We start from the raw sequence: 25,488 nt of genomic DNA, 5'->3' as shown, positions 1-25,488 counted from the left end.
TCAATTTAAGTTCAGTCACTTTGCCAGTGGTGCATAGACCTTAAATTCATACTTGACGATTGGGAACTCTTTATTTACATGTGAGCTCGGGAAAAAACATTGATGGAGGCCAGTTGTTTCAACAGCCGATTTTCTTTACGAATTCATAATAATTATTACAATCTTTTTGTATAATTATGTGTATACTTTTAGAACGTGTCAAGAGCATCGATCTTCGGATTTCTCAAAATTAGCTATTGGTTGAAAGTTCAACTTTGGTATTATTTTATTATTTCGATTTTTCCACCTCATATATGTAATTTCAAGAAATATGTACTTCTGAATGAATAGCATCCCTCTTTCAGAGAAGCAACTCGATAGCTCGCTCTTGTGAAATAAGGAAAGTTATTTCCCTTGGGATTATTAACAGTGTAGTATTAATAGTAAGTAATAACATTGACAGATGAAATCTCCAGTGGTATCATAGGGCCCCGCATAAGGTATAGATGACACCTAGTTAACCGTCTTTCAACGAAAGGGATAGGCTGTGATGACTCTGAATTTCTGGAGGTTAAAAGAAGTTTCATCAATATTAGATTGATAAGAACAACGCAGATAAGAACAAATGTACATACTTTCACTTAGTCAACGAAACAATTACAGAAATGATGACAGTATTATGTACATATACCGGATATTAATACCTTTAAGATATGTCTCGGACCATATCGGAGAATGGGAAGTCGGATTCACTGATTTCGAGGCGGCAAGCTCATTGCGAGAAAGCGTGAAAGGAAGGAGGTTAACCTCACCATAGTGACTTACTGTGCTGAAAAGATCTTCTAATCAAATTCTTCATCTGGTGATTTCTTAACGGTTTTTATGTGCAAGAGCCAGGCTACAATGTAAGGTTTACCCAATCCACCAAACAAAAGAAAAATCTGACAGGGTTACTGGAGGTAATTTCTGTATGACTCTTCTTGCAATCCGTGGGTTGCATGCTATCAGGGTTCTACGTAATAAGAGTATGGCAGCAGTGGATAAAGCTAAAGAAGGAAGAAATTTCAGTAAATAAAAAGTTCCAGCAGTCTTTCCATGTCGTAGAGGCCAAGAGTTCAGGCGTATGAGAAGTAAATTTAGGCCAACCAGTACTTGGAGCAAGTGTGACTTATTTAATGATTTGTTGTACACTTATTAATCTGCACTCTGTGAAAACCAACTGACTGTTAGTTAGGTTTTATATAATTCAGCGGTTTGCCTCAGCGGAGGAGTTATGCGGTTAAAACGTTCGTTGTATGATTAAAAGTTTAAAACAAATCCATTTCACAACACCAAAACTAAATAGCTAAATTAAAACATTTCATTTGTAAATTAATCAACTAATTGTTTGTATACATGATAGTTACAATAATAGCATTTATCAATAAGTTTGTATGACAGAACACAAGTCAAAAAAGGTATTATTATCCAATGTTAAGAAGATAGCTAGAAACACACAAGTCCCACTTTCCTTGGAAATTGTGTAAGCGAGAAAGCAAGAAGAAAGAGCGGTGGGTGAGCTAGTACCGGGCGGGGTGGCTGAAATAATTGGCACAGGCCCGTCAAACTACGCGCAGGTACCCATCAATAAGTACAGAAAGCGCAACATCGCGTGAAGACATCCTAGAAAGTAATATCTGCACGATTGCTTGTATAATTATCTCGTACATAATTTTGGCACAGTCGGATTGGTTCCTACACAACGCCTCGCCACACGAGTCGCTAAATTACTCTGGAAACCAACTTTGGTCGTGATGTGTCGATAGATCTGATTGCTCCGTATCTCAATTACACGTTTTCACATACACTGTAATAAGTACGTTAGGTTCCCATAAATCATATTGTTATTCTCATTGCGATGTATTTGTTATATTATTTGACCAAATCCTTCTTGTCTGCTACTTTCAGACAACTATAATTGAAGACCACTAGAGGATTTTTACACACCTAACCTTCAATTAAGTGCACAACTAATGCTGTTACACAGCTTTAGCTAAATATAGCTGATAAATTAATAAGAAACTAGGCATATAAAATTGCAGTTAAAGCCTCAGCCTTATCAAAATCAAAGATACAAGTGGTGCGCCTATTCTTAACGGAGTATATTTAACACATCCTTAAATCTATTTAATATGTTGAGTTCAGGTCCATTTCACCTTCCGATTACAAATCTTTATTTCAACTCTTCAGACAGATGTGGGCTCCAGTTCGGTCCGCACTCTAGAAGGTTTTTATTTATAATCACTAATGGATATTACCTAACGTAAATATCCACGCTCCGCACCCTAAATAATTGTATAGCTTAAAAAAGTTATAACAAAACTGTAGAGGAGTTTAAGACTCTCTGACTTTAGATAAGAAACACGTTTCTAAGAATGGTAAAACTTATTTTAGTGCAAACCGATGGATAATTAACCCGTTCTGTGTAAGTACTGCGCGTACATCTGTGCCCATATGGCAACACTAGGCTGTTAGGGGTTAAATAATTGATGTACTAGCTAATTTAACTCGTCACAACCCATATTAATACCGACAGTGACTATGTTTTGTGTAAGTACTGCGCGTACAACTGTATCCATATGACAACACTAGGCTGTTAGGGGGTAATGCTATTTAAAAGAGATATTGAATTGAAACCGGCATTGAGAAAAATGGAATATATCATCCAAAAAAATGATTACTTACTCCGGTATGAAATCTCTCTCAAACGAAAACTGAGATTTTTACTGAAGTCAAGGGAGAAAAGATCAATCCTTTAAATATGATTAAATTGTAATATTGTATTTTAAAAGTGTTATACTGATTTTAAAGAAATCCTTGATAGATAATAAATTAAATATTTCTTTTCGAGATTCGAGCCGAATAGAATAGTGGAATGTGGAATTTTATAACTATCAAGTTGTAAGACGGAATGCCAATCAGGTAATCGAAAAAAGTAATGCGTAAAAAAGTAAGTAAAAAGTAAGTTGTTACAAACCAACACTTGATTGAAGATACGTTCGATAAATCTGGTATATGTCAACCATTTACCTTATCCACATATACATCCAGTTCAATAATAACACAGAATGTTCTAATTATTATTATTATCATTACATCATTTCATTATCATTTGTTTTATTACTGTTATCTTAAAACACAGAACGTTTATTATTTCCTTAAACTTTGTTTTACTGAAGTAACTTATGACTATTGTTTGTTTTACCTGGAGTTTTCCTACAATTCGATCACAGAGCATCTAAATATAAACGATGATCATCATATAATCAATTAATACGGTCAATTATTAGTGTTATAAGAACTGATTCTTTCGCATGTCGCGTTATTTACTATAACTCTAGAGCCTCATTAATTTAATAATACGTTTTACAGAAAACAAGTTACCTGCCTAATCTATTTCTCCTTCAGAATGCTGTGTCTGATATATTTCACTTAAACGAATACAAACCAAACTCGGTAGCCAATAATGTCCATAAATAAATCAAGGTTTAATTGTAACTTATCTTTGAATGATAAAACAAAATAATACATTCTCTGATAAAACAGATTCAATTTTCTTTATCTTTTAAGGAAAGGTCGATCCCTATTAGCCTTATGGACCATTGCCATGTGCAAGGATTGTATTAAAAAGAATAAGGATGAGAGTCAATAAAGTACAAGATCAATGATACTTCTAAGTGGTCACAGACAGTACTCGAACCTGTACTATCCATAAGTAGATCAAAGTCTTTGACCGGGCGGCCATAGGGTCTCATTCAATTAATAGCATTAAGCTCTAAAGCATTCTCCAATTTCTTCAACAGTCAGTATACAAATTTTAACGTGGTTAAACTATGACGATCACATGCCATATTAAACGTTGAATAGTATCATTTTAAAGAAATAATAAGCAAGGAACCAAAGACTGAGTGTAGCCTATGGGCCTTGTCGACAAAGACACTACTAGGTACTGGAGATCTAACACTTCTAGTACGCAATTAAGTGTTGGCTAACAAAGGACGTGCGTCTCCAGCTGAATAATATTAATCAAAGTTTCTTAGGTTAATATTTTATGGAATAATACTTACCCTGACAAAAATGAGAACCTTCGTGTCTCCTATGCGGTACTTGCCCTCGGACACCCTGATCATGGGGAACTGAGTTGGACAGCGACACTTCTCCACCAGATCTCGCACCTGTAGGCAGTAGCTCAACTAGTTAGTTGTGTGCTAGGAAGTTACAAGTATTTTCACAAATTGGTTTAACAGGGTATATTAAATATACACGTTATTTTGCAGTCTAAAAAAAATCATACTCTATTTATTTGTTCCAGGCACAGCCAGTTTTATAGATTATTTTAAACCCTTAAACTTCTCAAATTTATAATATATATATATATATATATATATATATATATATATATATATTATGATATTAACTGTTCGGTATGGGGGTTCTATAGGGGGTTCGGTATGCCCTATCCTTCCCATGTTAATTTGGCCAATTTTATGTACCTTCTTCTCAGAAACCTTTAAAGCTATCGTCATCAAACTTTAGGACACTACTATTTAGACCTTTGTTAACATTTAGAGTGGAACAAAGTTAAAAAAAAGAAGTTTTTATTTAATTTGTTGTAAATAAAAAATTTATTCATTTTTTGTAAAATAATTTATAATTATAATTTTTTTAATAAAAATTTAAAATAGATTTTTATAATGTCTTCCGCTCTAAATGTGTGTACTGGTCTTAATTACATGTGTATTTTTTTTAATGTTAATCTGATCAGTGAATCTTGAGAAAAAGGTACATAAGTGATAAAAAAGTTAATTTTCGGGAAATCGCAGCTAAAGGCAACACACATCAAATAAGTTAATTCATTGACCTTTATTATAATATTAATGACATCCAGCTGCATAACTAGGGTTATCAGGATCCTCCAACTCTTCCCACTGATCTTCCAGCTTCCTCTTGGCACTTGAGCGAGCTTGGCTTGATTTTTTTTGCGACTTCGGTAGCCATGCGTTGAGCTTTTTGTAAGCGAGCTATGTCCAGCTTTTTCATTGCTTCACAAAAATTATGTCCAACAGTCATTCCAAGATGTTGTAAAACCATACATTTTGCCATATTTCCTTTATTGAAGGAACTTATGGCATCATACACTCCAAAGTGCAAGGTGTGTATGCGAACAAAGAGAGTTTTTGGCAGGCGAGACCAGATTACTTGGTTTACGGACTCATTTGGGTTTTGTGACTTACCGTGGAGACATTTACGAAGCAAATCAGGTGCACTTAGGTCTGTAAAAATAGGCTTTATCTTGTTCATGATGACAGCAGGAAGAATACAACTGTGTTACTATAACAAATACTTCAGTTGCAATGGAAACACTAAATTGTTGGCATGTAGTATATTTTTCAAAATAAAAATAAAAATAGTTCCCATCATCGGATTTTAATAGTTTTTGCATTTAAATGTCAGGAATTAGTCATAGAATAATAAAATATTAAAACACGAAAATTTATAAAAATTTCATTTTTTGGATACCGAACCCCCTTAAGTTGCTAGCAGTTATGATAATTTGCTACTTTAAGGGGAGCGGGTCGTTCCTATCCCGCGCATGTTAAATTTACAAACTTTAGGTACATGTATTGTCAAAACTAAGTAAGTTACAACCTTCAAATTTTTTTTAGGCAAAGAGTACTCCTTTATAAACATCTCTTGCAACTTTAGTAAAATAATATTTAAAAAAAATTTTTTTTAGGAATTTTTAAATATTGTGTGTATAAAAAATTATTTTTTTATATACCAAAAAATCTTTTTTTCTCATTTGTTTTTTTAGATAGAATGATAAAAAGATGCAACACCATTTGGAATTGCACTGTTCTGTATGCATACCAAAATTTTCAATTCTCTAGCATTTATAGTTTTTTGAGATACATGTACCTTTATATGAAAAAAACCAAGTTTCCGGGAAATGTCCGGTAAAGGCAAAAATGACTGCTAAACTAACCTTTTGCTGCTAAAACATCCCAGCTCCGTACTCAGGGTCATCTGGGTCTTCATTTTCCTCTTCTAATGCAAGTTTTCTTTTTCTCCTAGCAACTCTAGCCTCCTTGGTCATGTCTAAAGCAGATTTTTCTGCCTTTTTTCAATCGTATTGTATCAAAATTTCGCTATGCGGCAACAGACTTCTCGCTCAGTTTGATTCCTAGCTTGTTATACACATCCAATTTGCTGGTGAATCCATTATTAAAAGTTAAAACTGCATCATATATGCCAAGTTTTAGAGTGTTTAGCCTTACAAAAACATTTTTAGGCACCTTAGACCAGACGGCATTGTTGAAACTTTCGTTCTGGTTTTGAGTCTTTTGGTCAAGGCATTTTTTTAGAAGATCCGGATTGGCTAAATCTCTATAAATTTGTTTGATCTGTACCATCACTTCATATGGCAAATTGTGTAACTTATGGCTGAAAGTCTGATGTAGGGCTTCGGCTTTATTATAACCGCACCACGACTCCGGCCCCTTTGGACATAGGCCATGTTGCGGAGTGTCATCATCATTCGATATTTTGTGGAAATAAGTTGCCCACACATTTTTAACCATTTGTTGAAGATCTGATCCACCTCTTTTTATAGCTAGGCCATAATATTCTTGCAGCTTGTCTATGTCATTATTTGTTAGCCTATTCTTGCCCCCTATTGCTCTATTATCTTTTAGTTTTGTTTTTCCCAACCGTTTCTTCAATTCCCTTAGTCTACTCCCCATTCTCTTCTTGACATGATTGACGCATTCCAGTTTTCTTACTTCTACTTCATCTCCATATGGCTTATCGTCAACCACCTTTTTAAAACCATTGCCTGTCACCATCTCCTAAGTATCGTACATACCGTACATTTCGATCTCTGGACTTTCGGAAAACATCTAGGGCACCCGCAACTTCCATGCCGCCACTTGACCCTTCGTAGTTTTTTGGAACATATATGATCAGGTACTATTTTTTTTTTATTTTCATGTACAGTGCAGATTTGACAGTATTTGGGACATTATGGAAACATCCAACACCTTGCCAGTATCTAATGATGTTACGCTGACAACCCCATTCAGTGACTTGTGTCCCCTCCTTTGCCAAGACCCATCTAAACAAACCGTCAAATCTCTTTTTGACGTTTCTTCACACTCATTTACAGACACAGCTTCCTCAATTGCCTGCTTCATTACTTTCACTAGCACAATTTTCAACAGCCTGATATATTATGTTACTACAAGGTCCTATTTTTTGAGGTGGTAAAGGTAAGTCTAATAATGAACACAGAATGTTACCTGCACTGATACCTTTTCCGATCGTTCTCATGCCGTAAATAAATTTCAAGTTTACCTCATATTTTCCATTCTCATTTTTTTTAGAGTTGTAAAGATTAGTTGATTCCAAACAAACACAACATTTCAGTTCAATATTCACAGCCAATACAAATCTTTTCTTATCCGTAGCACAAAGTTCTATGCAGTCTTCGCTATCGCAGAATTTACATTTTTACAAATTTTTTAAATTGCTCACTAAATAAACTTAAGATCCAAAATAACACTAACCATTCCAGTTCCTTCATAATTGTCATATTTATCAAAGGACAGTTTTTTAGAAGCAGAGCTAATGTTTGCATTAGTAGTAGGCCTAGGGCTAGGGCTAGCAGAATCTGTTTGGGTAGGCCTAGATTTAGAGTCCAACTTTACGGTACTTGTTTCCTCTAAACTCACGTTTAGATTTAGTTTTGTAACTAACCTTTGCTCTTGGCATGGTTATAAGAAGTTGTAAAACACTTCAAGAAACAATACACACTCCTAATCTACCACTAACTATGAATAAAGTGCAACACTTTTAGTAAAACACAATTATCCGACCCAAACACATATAACATAAACCTCCTAAGCATATCAAAACAAATAAAGCAATATTCTTTCTGTCATCTGTATTCCCAGTTGTCAGTACCAGGTTGACCAACAGAGCAAAGCCATAACATACTTATAACTAACACACATGATATATATGATTGTGTCAGCCAACATCTTACGAACTGCTGCAAAAAACTAGTGAACATCATTTGTTTGTGAATTTTTTTTGGTAATTTTATAAATTTATTTGAGCATTAATACTTACATATTTTTAAAATACACACTTTAAACTATTAAAAAATGCAATAAAAAAATTTTTCTAATTTTTTTAATTTTCATCGACCTGCTCCCCTTAAGCAACGATTAGTAGACTTTGTTTAAGAGTATGGCCACAAGAGCGTACTGTAAATAAATTATTGTCAAACAATTGAAAGAAACAGTTTCAAACATTTTATGCAAAAGACAAAATATATTATTATGTTCAAGTCTAGTACTAGTCGTAGTAGCATTCTCTGCCTTTCCAGATTAAATCAAAGCATACACCAGCCTATCAAACTGTCTATTATATAATCATATATCTTTATATTATCACGTCAGCTCCACCAAGCATCCTTATCTCATCAACTTTACACCAATTTATCATTGGTATAAACTGGTTTCACTGGAAACTCTGTTAAACTAGGTTCAAAAGCTATTAAATATGCATCGCTTTTTGAACAACTCTTTCTGGTCAACGTGAAGGTAAGACTAAGAACTCCATGAACCCAATCACGTCAGCCTAGTAAGTAACCACAGATTTCGGTTTGAATACATAACTTTATCTGAAATTTTATCTCAGCCACCTCATAGCGTGGACTGTATTATCGATTAGAAATATACATGTTTTGCATTACCATCTTACTTGCATAAAGGTGGCATTGATAACATAACTGGTCCTGGCATCAACCTCATAGAATTGGAAAACAACAGTGGGCCGTATTTCAGAAGCTAAAAGATCAATTGGATTTATACTGGCTTCGTTAGCAATGCTATTTTACTAGCGTGAAGGAGGTATTGAGTATCTGAGTCCATCTGCCTTATCTTATCTCATCATCAGTGCGGTATTGGGAATACACCGGCGTTACCGAAAATAAACCCCTTATCAAAAGGATGGTATTAGAAATATATTCTGCAAATTTGTATGTTATACCAACCAAAAGCATATGATTTCATTGTGGCGTTATAAGAATGATCGTTGATCAATTTTTTTAACCCCTCGTTTAAAACTTTTCGCCGTATATAGAAACATATACATCGCACTCTTGAACTATTTAAATAGTTAGAAATCAACCGACGTGCAATACCCCTTCTACAGTTCACTACAGATTATTCACAATGTTTATTTAGGGAGCTCAGATTAAGGCCTGCCTGATCAGACCCAGTAATCAAGCCATCATCTAGAGAGCTAGACAATAGCAGCCGTATAGCCTGTACTGGACCTTATACAGATGCAGTAGGTTCTCAGATTACTCAGCCAAACTGTCACTTAGAGTGAGGCTGTTAAATAAACATATGTACTTAAACATTATTGTCCTGTTCACCTAATGTCTTGTGCTAATTAGTCTATTGTTGCAGTCATCGTCCTCCACTCCTCGCTCTAGTGACTCACTCCTTCAGTCAGTTGCTTCAAACGACTTGGAGAAAAATATTACGATGATTACATCCATAGTGCATAGGGGTTCGGGGGTAGGCGGTTTCTAATATTACAAGTATATATCAAGTGAATTGGTTAGCTGCAACTACCCATATCAGGTGTGTGGTGAAAAGTTTTCCCACTGTTAAATGTTCTTTAACATTTTAAATATGTTTAATAAGGGCTATGAATGTTTTTGTTCGTAAAAATTAATTGGAATTTTCATCCAATATCCATACGAGTATGCATGTTCGTAGAAAACAGTAAGTTATTTAAATAATCTTTGAATTTTGCATTTTTTAACTATGTAAACCAAGATATGTTTAATGGACTATATAGTTATTTATATTTGTTCCATAACTTCTGATGGTCACGAATAAAACTCTCAGCAGTTTGTTCGAAAGTAACGTTTGAGTGTTTTTAATAAGAATACACAAAGTATTTTAAGTTGGGAATTGTATAATCTTAACTTCCTGATTTCATAGTGCTTACTGAAGTTTAGATTACTAGTAACAAAATAAATTTGTATAAAATTGATGGTTACAAAACTTTCAATCATCGTAACGACGATTATCGATCGGGAGTACACTCGGTCCTTTATCACTGCAGTGTAGACATACTGACAGACGTGCAGTCGGCTGACTGTCTCCAACTCACCACACAGATAGCGTGGACTTCGTCCTCCTTGCATTGTACAGGATGAATGGCTTCCCCATAGCTCAATTCCTCGTTGATACCAAGTACTTAATAGCGTGTTGAGTTGGAAAAAACTTGATTCTTAATAGTGACATAAACTAGATGATGACATGGCTCACTCGTATCTAGGCTTAATGGCCAGTTATGTGTTAAGCTCCATTGTCTATGTAAAACCTGCACTCATCACTGTTTCGTTAGATTGAATAAAATCAAGAATGACGTTAAATACGATGCTTTAAAATTCTATCTTGGTATTAGATCAGTAAATAGTTGTTTTAAGGGTAAATATTGATACAAAAAACTAACTACAATTTCTGATGATGCCAACAATTTAAGGGTCCATTTTAAATTTAAGAGTATACACTGGGCACGAGCCCGCAATAAGAATACAGTCTCAAATGCATTTGATCGTTTTATTAATATTTTGCAAAGTCCCATAAGTAAATGCAAAGAGAAGATTGAAATTACAAAAGTCTTATGTAAAGAAACGCCTTGGATAACTGGTTATTTACGCAGACGAGCTGATATTAAAAAAAAGATGTATAGATTGAAGGAGCACTATACATAATTTCGAAATAAGCTGTTAGTGAATATGAGGAAAGCTGAAGAAGATCATGATGGCAAAAATCAATGATGGGAAAACATTTTGCAGTTAATTATATTGACACAGCAAAGACATACAGTGGATCATAAAATATTATTATTAAAGTTATGATTAGTGGGTTTGAGGGATCCGCCCCTCCAATGGTTTGACAGTGACTTAAAAGATAGAAAGCAATGTGTGAAAATAGGAAAGGTGTACAGTGATTTTGAAACAGTTGATGTGCGTGTGCCTCAATGTTCAGTTCTGGGTCAAATTATTTTCCATTACAAAATAAAATAAAAATGATATTTCTCGGCCACTCTTTTGAAATTAAAAAATACTCATTTTGTTAAATCTTTATTTATATATATATATATATATATATATATATATATATATATATATATATATATATACATATAATACATATATAAATATAATCAGTTTCGCTTTATTTCCGTACTTTCATAAAAAATCGGGGGAAATCTTTTGCCAGCGAAGCACGCTAAGAAAGCGTTTCCGGACATATGTTTATATGAACTGTTTTCATTATTGTGATGAAAGGAAACCAGCTGAGAAGGTTGTCGGGTTACTCGTAGGAATTCCTGTATAGTGTGGGTATCGACAAAGAAAATAGCGTATCTAAATAGGCACATGCTAAGTAAATAGTTAACCAGTTATTACGTTGGCTAGTTTAACACTTTACTTGTCAATATATAGTAAGTGCGATATTTCTTAGAGTAGACACAGTCACGATGATGTATCTAAATGGATATTTAAAGTAAAGGGTTACACTTCAATTATTCTGAAACTTCAGTTTTTAAGATTGATAATGTAATGAATGACAAATTTTAAAGAATAGAGATGCTATTAAAGATAGTCAGTAAAGCTAAGGACACTTACTCACTAACATGAAATAATCATTTAATGAAATATTTAAGGAATTAATTTGATAGCAATGAAATTCACAACAATTACTCGAGTTGTTAGCAGGTTTTCTTTTTCCTGGCAGTGGAGAGCACAGTGCGGTACGACTGGGGCGTGTTGTTCCGTATTGATTTGTCGTGACTGCCTTTACAGGGGTACGGACCCTGAATGCGAAGAAGAACTTTGCTGGTTTGTTCATACAAATATGTTACGTAACCTATTACATTGTAACAGAAGATTTTGCTTTAACTTCAAAAGCGTTAAATTATAATTTTCAATCCATAAATGTTTTTAGAACTGAAGGAGTTTTTTCTTCTCGTGCAACTGCAAAATAATATTTTTTTATCAATTTGAAGACTTAAATTTTACTTTTTAATAGTTATTATTTAAAAAACTCATAGATGACATTCCTGTTTAATAATTGTATTGGAATAAATTAGCTTTGTTTCATATATATTTGTTCATATATATTTGCTATTTGTTTCATATATATAAAACGATCAATCTTTCAATACGTAGTATATAATATTTTGCAATTTTTTATCAGGAATACATAACACACTAGGTTAAATAAAACCTACTCACAATTACAAACCATCATATATAAAACCTTTAATGGTTATTAATCCTTGGAATTATTCAAATTTTACTGTAATATATTGATAATAAAAATACAATATACTTGCTATTTTAAGACAAAACAAAATTGTTTTGAGATTTAGTGGCTTGTGCTAATACGGAATATTTTATAAATTAATATTCAACAGACTATTAATGTAGTTAACCACAATTACAAAAGTTGGTCAAAATTCATGTTATATGCATTTACGAATTGCCATGTGGTTAATACATTTTAAGTGCGCATTTTAAAATGTATTTATTTCTACATCATTATGTATGGTTTAAATTAAAATTAATGTTGCCACTTAAATTAAAAGGGACATTTTACAGGTAATTAACGTAATCTTTAACCCAAAATTTTCCAAAGTTAATTTTCCATATCATTAGAAATATTTTTACTGTACGTTATATGTAGGGAAACTCACAATAACACATGAGGTGAAATTAAATTTACGTATGTAGCAAACGTCGTTTTACATCAGAACAGGGGAGCAAGGTTGTGAAATGAACAAACAAAATGGAAGACATCGATAGAAATCTTTATGATCTCTTTGGCCTCTTTCCTCCCTAATCCCACATGCAACACAACACTTTCCTATTTTATTGAATACCTGCAATGCGTTGTTTCTGCAGTGAACTTATGGGGGATATAAGATCTTCCTGTGGTCTTAGTGCACGATGTACAAATATTTATGTGTAGTTCAAGCTCTTTTAGTGTCATAGTGATACTGTCTGATTACATAGTTGAGAGTAAAAAATTTAATAAATCAATAATAGATCGCTTTAGTATCTTTGACCTCCCCATAATACATAGAATACGCCATGAATGTTGGGAACAGCAACTAAAAGAACACTTGGAAGTATTTATTGTAGTTGTCTTCGTATTACATGGAGAAGAACGGAGAGAAGAAGTAGGTTATGACAATAGTTACGGACATTTGCCATCATTAAGTGTTGCAAAACAACGTAAGTACTACTGAAATCTTGTCTCTTCTTCAGGTGGATAAATAGCCTAACACATAACAAGACAAACTAGGTTAAGTGAACAATTATACCAAAGTACTGGGACACGTCACCTCAATTTTCCGTACTTACACTCGTGTAGTAATAATCCACTGCCATAAAGAATTTTCCCTTTAATCAATAAATAAATTTAAAAACACACATCCTTATAACCTTGATATTAAACTTCTTGTTTGATTCTTTACATGGTTTTGGTCCGAAAAGGTTATGACTACGCTCCCGTTGCGATGTCTAGAAATGTCGAAAGGGGCTTTACACATGCAGAGTTCATGTTTTTGTAAACAAGACTTTTATACTAGATGGCCTGAATATTTATGGAGCCCGTAGTAGTAGAACTGCAATTTTTCAGCAAACTATGGAGGATGTTTCAGACCACCCGTCTCGAATAACTGTCAATCGGTTTACTGTAAAGGGTTAATTGTAACGTATTTCCCATTAAATATGTTTCAATCCTAAACATTATGGTTAAAAAAATAATATGTTCTTTTAAAATGAACTTGTAAGTTAAAAAATGAACTACTAAATTGTATTGAAAAAACTAGGTTTTGTTTTTATTGACATTCCTTTATTAACAGCCTACACCAAAATATGATCCAGATAGTTCGTGATACGAGCTTCAAATAATACTATTCATGTCTATATTATTCCAAACTGTACTAAATCTATAAAATGTTATTTTTTGAAAATATAAAATTTCCGTAGCCCAAACATTTTAAGTGATAAGGGGCGGCTTATTGCAAATTAATTGAAAAGCCATTAAAACTAACCAGCTGTCACATTTAATGTTTTATTCTAGTATTGGATAACCTATGGCTAAAATACGGACTGAAACTCCATGTAGAACCAGACTTTGTATATAAAGCTTTGACGGTCACAGCATGTTACCAAACACTATTTGTTTAAGAGTTTATGGGCATGCATTTCCTATAGGTACTCCGTTTGCCTTTATCATACTTCATGCAATTTAGTTATTTAAATTATTTCCACTCAACAGTTTTAGTAATAATATAAGGTAACTCCTTTTGTAGCCTAACCCTTTTCGCTCGGGGAACTTAACATACAAGGGTGGGAAAAATCGGTACTGCACAAACTGGAAATTAATCCTCCGTTTCAAGCAGAATTTGAATTTGCGCTATTCCTTACTCAGATTCGAAAGCCAATGCGTTGGTATAAGGATCCAAAGATCGTGAGATTACCTCCTCTTCCTAAGAGAATAATAATATTAATATTCTAAAGGAACAAGATTTATATCTTTAAAGAGCAAGGTTAATATTACTGATAAAAAGTGATATGGTAACATACAAATTTTGTCCTGCGCTATCTCTAACTAACCCAAGGACGTCTTTTACTGTGAGCTCTTTCAAAATTGATTTATTTAGGTATACACCTATGATATAGTGGCTGAGTATGTAACACAACCTTGTTATGGCAGAGGAAACGTTAGAATCTAGAATTTTGTAAACTGTGCTAGAAAGTAAGTAAGGCAGAAAGTTTTGGCGCGCGGCGCGGCGTGGTGCTGAAGTATCCATATAGCTCGCCCGGAACTCCAATGTAGCGTATCGGGTAACACTGCCCTCCTGCATATTGCTCAACCATCAAGTCGGACAGGTCCGATCGAAATCTGAGACAGTCCCACGGCGAGAAAGCCGATAGCACAGATTGACTTGCAAAAAGATCGTTCTTGGTTAGACAATATCTTGTCGTGATCGCTTGCTTTAGTGCTCGTGATTGACCTGCACGACCTGATAATAGTGATTTTACACAGCAGGCATGGGAAAATATTAACTTTACCCGTATTCATTCATAGTTTTGACGAATTTCTTTTTTGGGATGCATTTGTATTTAGCTTCCCATTTCTCTAAAGGTACATAAATGCACCTCGTGTTTACATTGAAAGATTTGTAAGAAACTGATATCGTGTTTATTGACAAAATAAATACATGTAATCATTTTTTTCGAATTCTACATCTTGATTAACCGTTAAATACAGTTTCAACGTGAAAATTATTGAATATTTGTAAACATAGTCTTTACCCAAAAATTTAATCACGCGGATTGTTTGTTTTGTGGATCACGTACACTCTGTCCGTACCCGTAGCCCTTGAAGGATCATAATATATTCCCGCCACTCTAAGCACTGTAGCCCTAGAAATAGGGCTCCTTTTTTACTCATTGTTCCTAATGACCAGTTCTGTTCACTATTTAAAAAAAATAGTTGTACGGCATAAATGTAATACTTAATTAGTTCAAACATGACGTATGAAATACTAAATCTGACCTTTAACTGTATAAGGCAATATTAAAATTATAATTAAAACACTTTAAAATGCCACATTTTTCCAGGCTTTCATTTGATTTATTTTGCAAGGCCATATATATATTTTACAAAATAATGAAAATACATTAACAAATAAATTACTAAATTTTGTACTTTATGGCCCCAGTTAATGACAGAGCAGCCAGGGTTTGGGCGGTCAGATGTTTTAGTGTGTGTAAGGGTCCACAATTCTTCAAGGACCACGACTCTTCAAATAAAGTATAGAATATTTATAATCCGGTTTAATGAAATCATAAGATAATCTACTACAGTTACGTATCTGATAAACAATCAATTTATCTCATATAGACTCCACTGCCAGTGATCTTATAAAAACAGATTTTGTTATCGGGATTATCAAAAATATATGCGATGGCTGCATATTTTATTTTCATATCACACTTCAATACGAGAATATTCACCACCATATAAGATTTCTTTGTTGGATAGTTATAATGTAAATAAGTCACGACGCAGCAACCCGGCTGACGATAACACCTACTGCTGTCGTGTTTACACTCTCGCCTGATATGTAGCCTACATGGTACGGGCAGGCACGTAGCGGCGAGGCGGGCGGCACGGCGGGCGGCGGTCGGTCTCTTTATTGAGTGAAGTGGCCTACTTACCAATTGACGGATCGTGTCGGGCCCAAAACCATCAACTCATGTAGAATGTGTCAAACGTCCTCGTATTCCTGTCGTGTTAACGTAACGTCGGCTCTCTCTTACACTCCAGCATTTCAAGGTCGATTGTGTTAATATGGATGTCAGTGGCAGTAAATTTCTTCATCCATACGTGTTTTGTTGCATTATTAATCTGATGGACTCAAAAGAAATCGCGCAGAAATGAGTAATGGACATACATATTCTCATAAGCATTGGACAGCGTGTAACAAGATACCGGTTGCCATAAATACATATTTAATAGTAATCTAGTCCGACCTCAACAATACGTTCCGCTATTAAATGTCACGCGTCTCCCCGTTAGGTGATTTTAAATCCGTATTACGAAATGCATTAAATTGTGAAGGTGGTTCAAGTTCTAACTCCAAGGATAGGTTGAGACGTAGACTTTATGATATAACATAAGACGCCATTATACACACATCGAAAGTTGCTGTGGGAAGATTATGAAAGCCCACATCGGAACGTGAAAAGACAAACTCGTAGTAACGCAACTCGTTGCCATAACTCACGAGCCTGTATAGGGCTTAACTCAACTGTTGTGGGAGGCGGAGGGGAAATGAAACATCAGCTGATCTGTAGTCAGCCCTCGGCTACCTGTCTGGTACACTTTCTATTTAGAGATAAGTATCTGAAATACACATTTTGCCTCTAATACACATTATTTTGGAGGAGCGTATGTAGCGTGTCAGTATCAAACTTAGTTTTTAAGACTACCCTAGTTTGATACAATCCTTTATTCAGTATATATTATGCTTATATTAATACTAGCATTAAAAATAATCGCAATTATTTTCAAAATCATAAAATACTTATTTGTTTACTTTTTTCCTTGTCTCATACAAATATTTAACACACTATACTAATTGATTTTCCTATTAAACATTTTCAGCAACCCCTCCCCATCCTCAATTCTCCAACACTCAGAAATTAGCTTTAATAGAGCTGGTGTCTCAGAAATAACGGAGTTTTGATAATTAGCAAAACAATTACTTTTTATATCTGTAACGTTTTTATAAACTTAGTTCTACAATAATGTATAAATACTGTACAGTTAGGTTGATGATAGTAAATGAGGTACACCCATTGAAGTAAGTGAGGATTGTATAAGGAGTATTTTATAAGAACGAATTATTCTGAAATTATAAGTTGTGTCGTAGCGGCCATGTTGGAGATTTTGACCCGATGACACACCCAAGTCTTTCACTGCCTGTGGGTGCCATACAGCACAATGTACTTGTATACTGTCGGATACCGGTTAGGTTTGCCTCGTCACTCATTTACTGTTTAAACCTGGCTTTATCTCTGTGGTTTTCCTTATTTGTTCTGTGTGAAAGTGCTTGTAGGTGTTTGCTCTTGCGTGACTTGGAATTTGAATTTAGTCGGCCCATAATGAAACATGTCTGAGTGACAAACTGAAAACATAAGTAACTTACTCTCGTGATGTATTGTAAATAAAATCTGTTTTTGTTTCATTACTGTCTGCGTTGTTCGCTTGTTGTATTATAAAGCATTTACTGCATCAATTTAATTCACTATCTAATTTATCTGTGCCTAAGTCAAAGGGCAGCGACGTTTTCACTACACAAATCAAGGGGATATCGGTAACCGTTATGGGAACGCAAAAAAAAACGCAGAATTAACAAAAGTTAATCAAATAAAATTATTCGGAAAGCTACCAAAAAAAGTTATGAAATAATGTTTTGAACTGGTTGTTATCTTAAAAAGATGGAACCTTTTACCCAAACCACGTGATTCTTCTTCATAGTCATAAAAAGTGTTCCATTTTTTTTAATTGTGGACTTTAGTTATGTTCTGTCAGATGCTTCGATAATCCGTTGTAAATAATAAGACTATATTGTGTACCAGTTACTAACTAGAGGTTGCGGAAGTCAGCTGTGTCCGTGTATGGGTGTCGTTATAAGAGCCCAACCCCCGGACAGAGTAGTCATTCTAAGAGGTTCTACACTGAGTGAGTCGAAGGTATCATGTTGTTCTCCTTTTAAATACTTCCCTTAAATGCTTTTTTCTTAAATAACTTTTAGAAAGATTTTTGAGGAGAATCCTGAATAATAATAATACGAGTAAAAGTAGAATGGTAATTGAAATTTGTTTCTACTTTACCTAATGTTAAACTGTGTTGTTTTCTGGAAATGTATAAATTTTAAGAACTGAAGTTTTGTATTAAAAGGACTCAAATTATTTATTCTATTTCTAATTGATATAAGCTAAGGCTTTTTCCTATTCGCAAATCACACAAAACATTTAATATCCATACACGTTATAACATTTGAAAACGTATATTTTTGTGTGAATTGCATGTTAGTATTAAATAAATCTTGTCTTTTGGCCGGTGTCGAGTTGACTATTTTAACCAAAAACTATTAAGGGCAGTCCGACCTCCTTAAGCACATAATGCTTAACTTTGGGAACCCTATATCTACTGAGTAATGGTGTATAGATAGAGTTCCTGATTTTTATTTTACTTATTAAATTAGCTTATAATCTAGGTCTTCTCATGAGGTTTTTAAATTTGAAAAAAATTAAAAAGTTATAATTTTTTTTATAATTTATTGTTTTTAACTAACTTTTTTATAAGGTAAAATGTTACTGTTCCTCATTGACAAGAGATATTTCTAAATTCCATGAGGGGAACTAGGCAATTGTTAGTAGAATACTGTATAAAAATTTGACTGGGGTAGGCCTAGTAGTTTTTGGAGTTATAGGGCCCCAAAGTTTTAAAAAATAACAAGTTTCGGCAAATCAGAGCGAGGAAAAAGCAAGAAGGGTAGCTAATTTTGAGGACTCATACCTTGTTTTAATGATGGCCGGCTTGTAGGATGGGAGTTGTCTGGATCCTTACTCTGTTCTTGATACAGATCCATTCCAGCTTCCTTTTTGGCTAATAGTCCTTGATTGCCTGATTTTTTTTTCAATGTCGGTAGCCGCTTTATCTGCTTTTGCGAATTCCGCTGGGTGTCGAGAGTTTTAAAGCTAACCGCATATTCAGTCCTGGTTCTAGACCAATGTGCTCTAAAACTCTTCCCACTTTGGAGGCTTGTACCCATCATTGAATGATAGGACTGCCTTCATAGACTCACTAGCCTAAGAGCACCTTTAGTGTAACAAAGGTTGCGTTTGCGTTTAGGGAGCCGAGGCCCAAATGACATTATTATTAGATCAATTAGGATTTTGAGATTTCATTTGAGACATTTTCTGAGTAGTTTAGGCTGCACAAAGATTTAATAATAGGTTATGATTGCTTTCATTAGAACAGGTGAGAGGTGGTGATAAATGCGGGTGTGGTATATTTAGTTTTTATCTTTGGCCGGCTTTGTTATACTTACACCATGTGTCTTCGGTGTCTGGGATAAATAACAAATATGTAAGGCTTTCGTTATAGTAGTGCTGAACCTTGACAGTTTTACAACGCCCACAACTGCTCGCTCATGGCTTCCACGCTGTGTGTATTCCTACGGATGGCTAGTCCTTAGTCTATTTGGTTATTTGTTGGATCGCCTTCCCTGTTTAGCCTAACCTTTCCCAGAGATAGAGATTTTCGTAGAAAGCTTCAAGCCTTTATTTTTCATGATTAAACAGTCCTTATTTTGTCCCCATCCTACTTCTGGGATGTGTCCTACAATTCCAACTTCTTGAGCATGGACACATCTGGGCCTTATGGATGTTCTGCCACAACTGCTGCATAGCCATTGGAGTCACCATCTCCAAGGTTACTCCACATAGCGATACCACCGTATTTAGTCTCGGATCTTTTGAACATTGCAGTCGCACCTTCGAGCTTCCATTCCTCCACTGCTAACTACATAATTTGCCTTGCATATTTCTAAAAGGTGTTGGTTGCTTGTTCTCTTGAGGGGCAGTTACTGTATTTTGACATTGAATAAATATCTATGACTTTACCCCGTATTCTGCTGATGTTATTGTGACAAAACGCCATTTAGCGAGGTGTGGCCTCGCTTTTGCCAGCTTCAGGCAACAACAACACATAAGTCCTATAGAATTTCCATTTTCAATAACTGCCTTCTGTTCTCTGCTCTCTTCATACGCAGTTTTCACACACACTTTCTACATGGCTTGGACAAAAACTGCTTCCATGTTGATTGGATTGAAATACTTGCTGGGCGGCGGTAGCGGGTAAATTATCATGCCGCAAAGGTTGGGGCAGGCAGTATTTGCCCTTTCCTATTACAGCAAGCCGTTATACTACCTTTGGTTCAACGTCTTAGTAGCATTGTGAAACTTCTTGCTTGGTGCCTCAATAGGGCCTAGGCCTAATATCTGTTGTTTGGGACAGTTGTCAAAAGCTTTTGTTTACATGCCACAGCTACAGGAGACGGAAATTTGTTACTGCGAGCCCTGCTAATGGTTTTCGACTAAATGATAGGTTTGCCATGACCCAAACCCTACACACTGCAACATCTTTCAAAAATGATTCTAGCTGTTACAATGTTTACTATGTCCCATACGGTTAAGGTATTCAGTTGAATTATCATAGCAGGCTAGGTTGGGCTCAATTTCTCATGGGATGGTGGAAACAACTTGGGTAGAAGCGGTGCGTTTTTTTTTGGTGTGTGTGTTGTTGGATTTTTTGTTCGGTGATTGGTTTTTTTGGGGGGATTAGTGGCTATTCTGTTTTCGTAGTGGAAGTTAGTTGAGGGGTGGCTGTGGTTTTGTTGGTGGGGTTTTTTTTTGTGTTTGGGGGTGGGCGGTGAGTTGTGGTTTTTTTTAGGGTTTTTTGGTTGGTTGTCGGAGATAGTGTTTTTTTGTGCTCCATTGGCGGGTGGCGATTCGATGGTTTGGATGCTGTGCGGTGGTTTGTTTTTTTTTTGTTTTTTGGTGTTTTGTGGTAGATAGTGGGTGGTGTGTTTTGTGAGTTTTAGTAGTTGTGGCTCGGGTTTTACGCGCTTTTAAGGTTTTTTTTTGTTTTTTTTTAGCTTTTTTTTTTTTTCTTTGTTCTTTAATTTGTTTATCTGTTTTTATAGGGCTATCTCTTAATTACCTGAGGTTACTACTGTTTTCTTGCTACGAACAACTGTCTTCTTCTTGTAAATAGTTTTTAGTTCCTACTCTCTTTCTTATTACCCATTTTTAATCTACATTCAATTTGCAATAAACTCCTTTACAAATAAAAAACAACAGGGAAACTTCGCAATCACAAAACACAGGTATTTCAAAACTTCACCAATAACTCCAACACTAAAATAATAAACAACAGATGACCATCTGTCATATTGCTGACAGTGTGTGATATCAGCCTAAAACCAGGACTATAAAAGCAAAACAGTACCAACATAACAAAAACCCAAATTAATATCTATTTTATTGTTTGTTGTTTATCTATAAGGAGTGGTGCTCAACGCCAAACAACAGTTGCAAGCCTTTATATATATATTTTTTATATAAGGTTAATATTATAGTATAAAAGGTATATTATATACATTTTTAAAGAGAATATTGCACTTAAAGCCTCTATATTAATAAATAAAAACCAAAATTCCCCAAAAAAAATTTTTTTTCATGACAGATGCCCTTAAATGTAGTTTACTTTTCTGCTTAGAACCCCTCTCTCGATGGATCTATAATCCCCCAACGGTCTTATCTTCCTGATATCTTCGGAATATAGAAAGTGGTTTCAAATTGTATTGTTGTAATCCTTAATCGTGATGTTGAAGTAACAACTCGTAAGTGCATTATTAATGATTATTTTAACATTTACAGAATGCAGAGGTTTATACTAACCATTTCGTCAAGACTCTTGAGGTCGTTGGTGACAATTTGAGGCAAGGGGCCGTACTGCCGACAGTCCTCAGTATCACTGAGGTCACTCTCGTCCTCATCATCCTCATAGTCATATCCCTGGCATGCACTCAGTCCACGCTTCAGGTCCCGCTTGTCCGCTGCGATCTCTCTATCGATCTCCCTCTCCAGTTGGACCAGCATAGGTGCCGGCATACCTGCAAAAAAAACTTATAGAATACCCTGTTTCAATGACTAAATTAGTATAATACAATTCAATATACAATCCAGTTAACAACTCTTATAATCTGATAATATTTATTATAAGTCGTCTCGAGATAGCTACGATTAATCTACGAATCTATCAGCCAGAAAATAGTCTCGGATACCACACAACAACTTCGATAAATTCTCTAGTCTGTCCCTTATTAGATAGTTTCGAGAATCACGTGACAACTGTGATAGCTAACTAACTTTGTCAGCCAAAACACTCTCGGGCGTTACGTGACAGCAGCTGCAGTAATACTCAACTCTGTCAGCCGGAAAATAGTCTCGGATACCACACAACAACTTCGATAAATCCTCTAGTCTGTCCCCTTATTAGATAGTTTCGAGAATCACGTGACAACTGTGATAGCTAACTAACTTTGTCAGCCAAAACACTCTCGGGCGTTACGTGACAGCTGCAGTAATACTCAACTCTGTCAGCCGGAAAATGTACTCGAGCGACAGGTGAGGCTATAGAAAATTTCCAGTTCTGTCAGCCAAATAATAGTGTTGGGCGTTATGTCATGTACACTATTCTCATATCATGTAACCAGTATACATTTGTTCACGCACATTATACATTAGCACTTTACGTAGGCCTTAACCCTTAGTTATAATGTGTCAAGTTCACTAATGTTTTTTTACTCTACCCCTACTTGTTCACAGCACTATTTCACAGTTGGTTGTCAAAGAGAAAGAATGATGAATCGTACAGTCACACATTACCCTAGTGATGGCATTTTGAATATTCCAATGGTAAGATGATGTATCGATACAAATTCTTTGACTTGAATTACAAGTCCATTATAAGGGGTCTTGTGAGACACAATTCTAACAATTGAAATAGATGCTCATATTCCTTGGCAGTTAGATTGTAAAAAATGTTTAAGTAAATACAAAAATCACACGAAGTTGTGTTGTGTATGAGCACGAAATTATGCAGAAATAAAAGTATTTGTAGACATAGTGTGATGTAGTTTTGAATCACTCCTCCTTGAAATAAGCGTTGTATACATACAGGGTGTCCCAAAATTACAGGACCAAACTCCACCAAATTGTTCAGGAGGTCAAACTGAACGAAAAATGTTATATAATGTATAGTCCTATCTTGCTTCGTTTACCTTAGATCGGCCATTTTAATAAAACGGTTGGTTTTCAAGTTATTTAAGTTTTAATATTTTAAATGGCCGCCATTTTGAAAATACACATAAGATTAAAAAAAATATTTTTTTACAACTTATATTCATGTTTATAATATTTATGCCAAGTTTCAACAAAATCGGTAAACCCATATTGCAAATAAAATTAATTATATGTAAAAAACAAAATGGCCGATCTAAGGTAAACGAAGCAAGATAGGACTATACATTATATAACATTTTTCGTTCAGTTTGACCTCCTGAACAATTTGGTGAAGTTTGGTCCTGTAATTTTGGGGCACTCAGTATATTGTTAATAAAAAAAGAGAATTATGTTTACAATTTATTTCAAAACAAGACAAATAGCATTGACATGTGTAGTCTAAATGAGCCTAAATTTGTATTTTAATGTTAACGATATAAAAAAAAAAAATTAGTATGGATGTCAAAACTTAATGGTTTTACAAATTCACCGTAAAAACCTTCCTCCTTTCAAAAGTAGTGTTGTTTAGAAACCCGTAGAGCTACATGTAAAACCCAAAGGACGGAACTGCTTGGAGATAGTTGTTTATCTCGGAGTCCTTGATAAATGCTTCATATCGAGGGCTTTTTCGTTTCGACAAAGCAATTAGTTAAAAACAAATGAAAAAATTCATTTTATATAACACATTTAATGGAGTATAATAAGGACAGACAGCAGAGACTAGTCTCATATGAATATATTTGGGCTTTATAAAGGACAAGACAGGTAATTATCAAAACCGTGCAGTTGCCTGTCTGTACGTCTGAGCAGTAACTCTTGATGGAAAGGATCTAGACACTTCGTATATAGGGTCCTCTTGGTCAAAGGAAAAACACTATTGATTTGGGGTTAAAAGGTCAAAGTGCTGTAATGTTGCCCTTACAGGATTCTTAGATTCTTACCGTCCTTTTTTTCACACATATATTTCTTATCTACATCTTTTTTTTTCATCGTTTCTGTTGGGGTTGCTCAAACCGATGCATTGTAAATTCATTGAAAGTGTTCACTAAGTAGTATGTTTTCTTAAAAAAACGTAGTACTAAATAAAGTTTCCAAAAGTAATCAGTATTCTATTAAACTACTTTCATTATCTATTATGAAATGGTGAAGTAGAACAGAAGTGGTGAAGTAGTCTGTAATGAAAAGAATTATTAGTTTCCCGCAAGGTAATATGGTATTTAGATGCTTATAGAAAATAAATAGGATTTTTCTTATGTAGATAAAGTGTTACTAAGTTCTATTTTAGCATCGTTTAGCACTATATAATAACAATGGATAGTTTAGTTATTTACATTACCTTGGGACTTATAAGTGATGTCAGGGGAAATAAAGGGTTAAAAAGCGATGTAGGTATTAAACATGATTTGCTGAAATAATAAAATCTTCTACTTGTCTCAATATAACTATCGTATTTTAAACTTTTGTGTCTGTAGTGTGAAAGCTTTTTATGGACAAAATCTTTGTACTCAATCACAACAGGCAACGAAGTTTTTAAATGTGTAAAATATGTTGAAATATCAACGTAATTTTTTGTTTTTGTTCCTTTAAATATGAAGCCAAGAATGAACACCAATTTATTTTTAGTAAACTTTTAGTTTTCTACAGCCGGAATATGCAGTTAAAGTACATGAAAACAAGAAGAAGACATGTTTAAGAATAATTAACTGTATTTTTTTTTCAATTCTTAGACACAAAAATGGATGTGCATCCAACTTTGTGCAGTATCTATAATTTTTTATTTAATACTTGGCTGAAAACCAACGATTTTGGCGCTATTAGTTGTAATAGGCGGAATCAAAAAACTTACTGGATTTTTCAAAATTGTCATGCAGAAATAGTCTGATAAATGCTTTTTGTTTCAGGTTAATGCTATAAAAGGGTAATCTTAGGTATATACA

General features: G+C 34.6%; 1 protein-coding gene across 1 annotated transcript in view; it reads right to left on the bottom strand.

The window, feature by feature from the left end:
* LOC124369214 (GAS2-like protein 1) overlaps nt 1-25,488 on the bottom strand; it is a 115,511-nt gene that overhangs the window by 11,023 nt on the left and 79,000 nt on the right. Inside the window, exons 4-5 of the mRNA XM_046827055.1 lie at nt 22,166-22,380; nt 4,086-4,193 (exon numbers count right to left, since the gene is read on the bottom strand). Of these exons, the coding sequence (XP_046683011.1) occupies nt 4,086-4,193; nt 22,166-22,380 (323 nt within the window). The remainder of the gene's footprint in view (nt 1-4,085; nt 4,194-22,165; nt 22,381-25,488) is intronic.

Source organism: Homalodisca vitripennis, chromosome X (assembly GCF_021130785.1).
Source record: "Homalodisca vitripennis isolate AUS2020 chromosome X, UT_GWSS_2.1, whole genome shotgun sequence".
Classification (NCBI taxonomy): Eukaryota; Metazoa; Arthropoda; class Insecta; order Hemiptera; family Cicadellidae; genus Homalodisca; species Homalodisca vitripennis.
Note: the sequence above shows the minus strand (reverse complement) of the source record. Positions and strands in the feature narration are given on the sequence as shown.